Genomic DNA, 7,400 nt, shown 5'->3' on the forward strand with positions numbered 1-7,400 from the left:
GGAGGAGCGGATGGAAATGACTAGGACCGATGCAGTAGCTAAGGTAAAGCAGCCTGTCCAGTGTTCGGATCCACACCAATTCCACCCTCCCCATGCGAGGCTCCATCCCTTGGTTCTTGGGCTCACTCCTGACTGCCCCCGCTGCTTTGGCTTTAATGAGCAAGATGAAAGAGAGGCAGGCTGCTAACCCAAACCTCCCCCTCCCGATTACGACCCCTCACTGTGCTCCTCATCCCTTTTATTCAGCTCCGGCTCACTTTACTACTCACCCTGCAGCACAACCACATCCAAGACATGTCACTTTTTTGGGGGGGAGCAGTTTTTATATGTGGCATAACATCACAAAGACTGGTGCATTATGGAAATGTGAAGATAGACTCGCTTTAATTTTCCATTTTTCAGGTGTTGCCTCGTCTTTGTGTTCTCTTTGACTGTTTCCGTGTTGTGTCGTGTACCTCTAATGTCTTGCATGACATTTTTGTATGTTTTGTTGTTTTCAGATGGCAGGCTGGCAAAAGAAAGAATGGTCTCTATAAATCATAAACCACAAACACAGTCACTATAGCACTGAGAAGAACAGAGGCAGTGAGAATGAATAAGAAAAACGCCCTTGGGGTCTCGAGATAGAAAAGAATCCTGACATGCATGTCTCATGTTTAATTATGAGCATGTAAAAATGTTTGACTTTGAACCCGGATTCTGAGAAGTGTTGAACCACATGGTACATGGGACCAGTCTGACTGGAACATCATTGAATGCTGGCAGTACCAGGCGTAAAATCCATAGTGTTGTGATAAGGTATACAGTATCATGTGATGAACCAGAGGTAAAAAAAAAATTGGACTTTCAAAAACAGTTGATTGGAAGGAAGGGGGGGGGAAAAAAGGAAAAGTATATCAAATCTGTGTGACAGTGAAGACTGTCTGGTTCAGCAGCATAAAAAAGAGGCCTGGAAGATGCAGTCATGGACATCTTACATCCAAGTCCTCACTGCAGGGCCTCCCGCTGAGACCACACTGTGCCGTCTACTGTCTGAGCAGCTCCTCGTCTCTCCACATCACACAGCATTAGACATCACAGGCAACGCCAGCCTTGACGACACTCAAAAGATACCACAAGCAAGACACTGAATTATTTTAGACTTGTCACATTCTACTGTATAGGCCTATTTATTTTATCATGTGCAATTACACAATTTAGACCGAGAGATGTAAGTAGGAAAGGTATAGCTTTATTTGGGATATTTTTGTATTGTTCAGTAAAGTATTATGAAACAAAGCAAACTAATAGTATACTAATAATAACAATTACATTTCCAAAAGCAATTGGAGACTGGCTTTAAAAAAATGATACAATACTTCCCCCTTGTGGTGAATCCAACCGTCCACTTGGCTATGAAACATATAAGTGTTTGTATTTTTACATTAGTTTGAGTTCATGTTTAACATTGATTAAAGTGAAGCATTAATTTACATCGTGTTAAGGTACATACTTGCATACAACTCCTGAGAAAAAGCTATTCCAAGCGACAACTTTGTCCCATCTGTGCATCACACATGACTGAATATAGAATCTGAGACAAAAGATCTCACAAAGGTTTATAAACTGATCAGTTCTGTAGTTGTGGAAAATGTCTACACCAAAGCAGTCAAGCAACATGACTCCACCCCATAGACGAGTCCAATCCACTGCTTTTCTTACTAATATCTGTAATGACATCCTGCAGTTTCTTAACCGATTGCACCATGACCCGGAAGCTGTCATGGAAGTTGCCCATTCCCTCCTTCATCCAAGCTGCCTGGAGCTCGCCAATCCACTTCAGTATTCCATCCAGCTGTTCCTGAACCACCCTCTGCTCCTCCAGTTCAGCTAACAAGGCCTGCTGGGCACAAACCTCTGCTTGGTACGACTGCTGCAGCTCAGTCAGGCACGACTCCAGCTCCAGAAGGTCTGACAGACCCTCTATATGTTTTGTGCGTGGCTGGTTTCCTGGTAACGGCACATTAGGAGGAATTGAAAATACGTTTTTGACCAAGAGTGTTTCCATGCACCCTGACAAACGTTTGAAGCGTTCTTGAAGGAACAGTTGAAGCTTCTGGGTGCACTCCCTCGCCCTCAAACGAAGTTGATCATCACTGAGTTCAGTTCCACTTAGTTTTCTAACAAAGACTTTCTCAACGACGAGCAGCATTTCGTACAGGCAATCTTGGAAGGCACTGTAGACCCTCAGCATACATGTTTGAGGGGTAAAGCCAAAGAACTGTGTTTCATTCAGGTTTAGCGATAAGGCAGATGGAGCTTCTTCTGAAAACAAAACAGGATGTTTAGAAATTTACATATCTGAAAACGAAAAAGTCAAACATAGCTTATTTAGCACCCTGGTGGCTGGCTAAAATCCATAACAATCTTGTAAATGTTTTTAAATTAACTATGGCTTTGCATATGACAAATTGCTACAGGAGTGCCTTCCAATTTCTTGAACTAGCAAGCTACATTAGCAAACAAGCCAAACCAAGGAGCCGCCTCCACTCGTATTCACAAATTAGGTTAATGGTGCTTACACCCAGGTAGTGTTATAAAGTAGCTGGCTGGCATGTTTAGCTACAATTCCAAATGAACACATTTGCTGGAATTAATTATTTGGCTACCTTCGTAAACTCGAACCTCTGCCATATCTTGAAATTCTCGCGCCATGTTACGTTGTTGACTTGAATAAAAGTACTCTGGGTGCACGATCGCCTCCTATGTGGTGGGAGATTCATTACAGTAATTGAAAATTATTTTAACAGATAAATAAAATGTTGCTGGGCAAATTGCCACAGTTAATGTCAAAGACATAACTTTTGTCAAAAGCAGGCGTGAATTTGTCTTGTAGTCTACGATTGACACATCTACACATTGATCTGAACACATTTTGCATTGAACAGGATATAACACCGGAACACCGATTCGAAACCTGGCAGAAACAAATACGTATTTTTAAATGAAAGTCATTATTTTATGGTCAGTCTATTATTGTATTGGAAATAGAACAGGAAAATATTTATTTTGTTCATTATTGTTTTAAAGTTCAGTTGGCCATCTTCTTTTGACATGGTCTGCGCAAGCCAATCATATCCTTGTTGATCTAACACCCCGTTTCTGATTGGATAACAACATGTCAAGATAAAGAGAAAACGCAGCCTGCTAACCCGGTGCCGCACTCAATCAATCGCACAGACGCAACTGCTTTACCACTGTCTTCTTGTTTCAGGTAGCAAATATGGTGCTAAAAGCTGTGTGCGTCCTGAAAGGAACTGGAGAGGTCACTGGAACAGTGTTTTTTGAGCAAGAGGTAAATGCTTGAGATTCATGCATGCGTTTTGGTTTGTCTACAGTAGTCTACAGTAGAGTTTACGGCCGCTAGCTAGCTACTAGTAGTAGCCCGAGCTCAGACCATACTAAAAAGCTTAAATTAGCAGTGCAAGCAAGGTAAGTAAAGCTAGGTTTATGGATCACAATTATTCTTAAATAAAATATTCCGTAACATTTAACTTGTGTTATCTGGTTGCCTTACTTGCGACATTGATGTATTAGCTCGAAACATTAGCTACGTCATGTCTGTCCAGCAGGTTAGCTACTTTAACTGTACGTAACAAACGTTACTTAACGCATAGTTTACACATTTGCACTGTAGTTAATTGTGTGAGTTAAATGCGTAAATAGCATTGCTTCCTGCAATATGTGAAGCAAACTCAACAGGGCGCATGCTGCCTGACAACCTTTGCTACTACTAGTATATTGCTTGTCAAGCACACATGCTCCGGACGGATAGGTATTCATTAACGCGTTATGAACACTTTTTCGCTTTTGCGATGTTTGGAAATGCTTTCTGCAGCAAAAGTAGTGTGAACGGTCCTTAACGTTAGTTTGTCAACTAAATAAATGGAAGTAGTAATAAATATTTGGATTGGAAATTGTAGAGCTGGAGCGTCTGCTAAATGTAAATGTTAACTAGATAGCTTATGCGTTGACATTCAATATTACATTACCGGTGGACAATAAACCAGGGTAATGACTCAGCAATTTGTTGTCAACGTCTAGCGTTTGTTGTTTTTTCTTCTGTGGTGCACCACACGTTAGTGCAAGTGTGTTACCACAAGACAGCCTGTTTTTGCAGTTATGTTACCAGGCTGTAATGATCCCATCGACAAGGTCGACTGCATAAACAATGTGTAATGCTTTATGTATTTGTCTTCTAGCAGAGTGACGTTTGACTCCTGTCCATCTTTATTCCTGCTAGGGTGACAATGGTCCAGTCAAGCTGACAGGCGAGATTTCTGGACTGACACCTGGGGAGCATGGCTTTCATGTACATGCCTTTGGGGACAACACTAATGGTTGGCAACTATAGCAACAATGCTACCGTTTACTAACAGTGTTATGATTATGACAATTGTCAATGTAGTAATCTGTGCTTAAAATTGCATGTCAAACTTGTGTTGGTGTGACCCCCAAGATGTAGTTAAGTTCTTGTCCCGGCATTCTATAATATACCATGGATAATATAATCCATACCCTGAAATGTGAACAGAATACAAGTCATTTTAATGCCTGTCCTTTGACAAGCTATCTCCTTCAAATATCTTGGATGTCTTTTTAGGGTGCATCAGTGCTGGCCCCCATTTCAACCCCCACAGCAAGACCCACGGAGGACCCACTGATGAGATCAGGTGATTAAAAGTCATTATTAAATATTTTATAAATTCAGGTAAACTGGTAGTGTCTCATTAGAATACTGGCCCCCGGCTAGCCTCCCTTTCCAGTCTACAGTCAAGGGCTTCAGGGAGTTATCAGTGGGTTATCGGTTCTAATTCCATGGTATCAACCATTTTAATTCTGATCAGTCAGAGACTAAACATGTTCGTCTAGATGGCCTGGCCTGTTCACTTTCCCAGAAATGACACTGCACTTACATGAGGGTGTATGTTGAGTGCATCGTTGATCTTGCTTTCATGCTCATAATCTCAAGACCTTGTTCCGATGCTTAACTTTCCGGTCTTTTTAACCTAAATCTATACGGCACCAAATGTATTTGACATGAAGTCACATGCATGGTGAGACCAGCAGTAATGTCTGACTAGGCCGGCTGAACTAACAGATTCCCAGCATATCCATTCTTATTTTGCCAATCAGCAGAACAGGAGCTCCAGAATTGCCATGAGACTTTTTACTGACCCTTCATGAAGGCCTCTGAATGGGTATCGGGTCCCATGATGCAGTGCCACATGGTTACCCTTGACATCCTTTCAGTGACCTGTGATGAATCACGGTTCGTCCACAGAGGTCCTTATCATTTGGAACCGGTCTGATTAGGAATGCTTATGTAGGTTCAGGTCACCGTAGTGATCTGATTCCCGAATGGCAGAGTTGTAGCTGGATCAGCATAATAAGTGAGACTGTTCCCAGGCATGTTGGGGACCTGGGGAACGTCACAGCAGGACAGGACAACGTGGCCAAGATCAGCATCCAGGACAAGCACCTAACCCTCAACGGAGTCCACTCTATCATCGGCAGGACCATGGTGGTAAGAACTGCTGTCAGATCGGCTGCTTCAACTGCCTAAAAGAAGAACGCGCTGATCTATTGGACATGTTGGGATGAGTAGCTACCCTTCCACCGCCTTTTTGAGTTCAATATTTTTCTATTAAATTAAGCAATATTGTGTTGGAAAAGGTTATGGAATGTCTGTTTGGGAGCTTCCATTGACCTCTGACCTTTCTCTGCAGATCCACGAGAAAGCTGACGACCTGGGGAAAGGAGGCAACGAAGAGAGCCTGAAGACGGGCAACGCCGGAGGCCGCTTGGCCTGCGGTGTCATTGGCATCACCCAGTAGACCTCTGTTGCCTAACCCAATCAGGAGCACTGGAAACCACTAACGCCCAGTGAAGACCAACATAGCCAGCCCATATAACTGAAAGCTCTGATGTGAAATGAGCCATGTTGGAAAACTGAAAATGCCCCTTTCCTTCCCGTGACTGAACTGGTGAAAGCATGTGCCTCTATACTGCTCTTAAGTCTTGTTAAGATAAGTCATACATTTTGTATGTGGTGATGGGTGGATGGAAGGAAGGGGACAGTCAAGTTTTCAAACTCGGCCAGACGTTTGTATTGACCAGAGATTAAAGCACTTAGATTTGGGTCTAGAACACTCTGCTTAGTAAGATGTTTGTGAGTATCCATGTGTTCCAAAGAGTTAGTATGGAATCAGCGATGTAATCTATGTTTTCAATGTTCTATAAGCACATTAATCAATAAATTGTTGCTGGTTAAACTGGTTTCCGCGTCTTTGTAGTTGCAGATGTTAGGGTTTTGAAGATTTTCTAATTGTTTTGAATTAATTTGTTCTTGATTTGGCCACTAGGTGGCACCATGTTCCTTTTGTAAGACAGTTAAGAAGTGATAACAGGGTTTATCCCCCTAGAGGGGGGTGTAGCCTCTGGTGACACCATCAGGCCTTCTGTGTGTACTCAATCCCCATCTTCAAATAACCAGCCTGTGTAATACCATCTACCATATTTACCTTGACTACAAACATGTTGGGTCATATGGGTAATAGTGTAACATTGTCTTTTATAAGTATACTTTATTGATCAAGTATTTTGATGAGTATGTATTGCCATGCAACTCTTAGTTTATGTATAAACCGTGTTGTTGTTTTGGCAGGCAACAGAATGATTGCTATGAAGCAGTCCTATGAAAACCAGATGGAATTTTATGATTGACAGTTCCAATCTGGGATAGAAGTCATGCTTTCTGCCCCGTATCTCAGTGTGGAGGGGTGGTGGGCTTCCTGACATCTGATTTCATAACTGATACTGCTATTAGCCAGCTGTGGCCTGCTGAAGCCAACACACATAGTCTTACACGTTCATACATACACGCTCGCTCTCACAGATGGCTGGAGTATGGCTGCTGAAATTACATGCTCCAAAAGGCCCCTCTCCTTTCAAGGGGCTGGAGGATCCTCACATGTGTGGAGACTTGGCCCGCTCCTCTCCGCTCCTCTCAGGGGGAAACGGAAGATTGGACGACCTTCAATACACAGAGTCCCCCAGGGACTGACAGAGGCCAGCTATAGTATTTGCAGATGGATTTGCATTGAAAATGCATCAACTGGAGTGATTTCACGGTGGGCTATAAAGCACAGATGAATGCCTTGTCATAGAAAATGCTTACATCAAAAGAACCTATTTTCGATCCCTAACCCCATGTTTTTTAATGGGCCATGTGCGGTACAGTATGTTGATAGACCAACATCAAATACATTCGAAATGGTGTCCATAAATCTGTATTTCAGGAGACAGTCAGGGCAGGTTGTCTCTGAGTGTGATTAGTATTGTATGGGTCGCCTGTGAAA

General features: G+C 42.6%; 2 protein-coding genes across 3 annotated transcripts; one reads left to right on the plus strand and one right to left on the minus strand.

Moving 5' to 3' along the window:
• Positions 1–1,208: 1,208 nt before the first annotated feature.
• On the minus strand, positions 1,209–2,714 carry LOC124467981 (protein MIS12 homolog). 2 transcript variants are annotated; one of them, XM_047020520.1, is made up of 2 exons: positions 2,649–2,714; positions 1,209–2,304 (listed from the first exon to the last, which is right to left on the minus strand). In XM_047020520.1, exons 1-2 carry the CDS (start codon positions 2,692–2,694, stop codon positions 1,649–1,651), a joined length of 702 nt encoding a protein of 233 aa, XP_046876476.1. In that variant the 5' UTR covers positions 2,695–2,714; the 3' UTR covers positions 1,209–1,648. The 2 variants fall into 2 exon arrangements, with proteins under 2 accessions (XP_046876476.1, XP_046876477.1); XM_047020521.1 differs by having other exon boundaries at positions 1,209–2,301; positions 2,649–2,708.
• A 449-nt stretch (positions 2,715–3,163) lies between these two features.
• Positions 3,164–6,314, plus strand: sod1 (superoxide dismutase 1, soluble). The gene is made up of 5 exons (XM_047020872.1): positions 3,164–3,334; positions 4,283–4,379; positions 4,643–4,712; positions 5,449–5,566; positions 5,769–6,314. The coding sequence occupies exons 1-5, from the start codon at positions 3,263–3,265 to the stop codon at positions 5,874–5,876; spliced, it is 465 nt and encodes a 154-aa protein (XP_046876828.1). The 5' UTR covers positions 3,164–3,262; the 3' UTR covers positions 5,877–6,314.
• The last annotated feature ends 1,086 nt before the right edge of the window (positions 6,315–7,400 follow it).

This window comes from Hypomesus transpacificus, chromosome 5 (genome assembly GCF_021917145.1).
Source record: "Hypomesus transpacificus isolate Combined female chromosome 5, fHypTra1, whole genome shotgun sequence".
NCBI classification, from domain to species: domain Eukaryota; kingdom Metazoa; phylum Chordata; class Actinopteri; order Osmeriformes; family Osmeridae; genus Hypomesus; species Hypomesus transpacificus.

What these genes read in the sequence shown, in the direction of transcription:
- LOC124467981 (XM_047020520.1), bottom strand. Translation starts at nt 2,694, where the DNA reads ATGGCGCGAGAATTTCAAGATATGGCAGAGGTTCGAGTTTACGAAG. An exon ending in AGAGGTTCGAGTTTACGAAG is followed by an intron (nt 2,305 to 2,648) that starts GTAGCCAAATAA and finishes TTTTGTTTTCAG; the next exon opens with AAGAAGCTCCATCTGCCTTA.
- sod1 (XM_047020872.1), top strand. Translation starts at nt 3,263, where the DNA reads ATGGTGCTAAAAGCTGTGTGCGTCCTGAAAGGAACTGGAGAGGTCACT. An exon ending in CTTTGGGGACAACACTAATG is followed by an intron (nt 4,380 to 4,642) that starts GTTGGCAACTAT and finishes ATGTCTTTTTAG; the next exon opens with GGTGCATCAGTGCTGGCCCC. An exon ending in TCATCGGCAGGACCATGGTG is followed by an intron (nt 5,567 to 5,768) that starts GTAAGAACTGCT and finishes CTTTCTCTGCAG; the next exon opens with ATCCACGAGAAAGCTGACGA.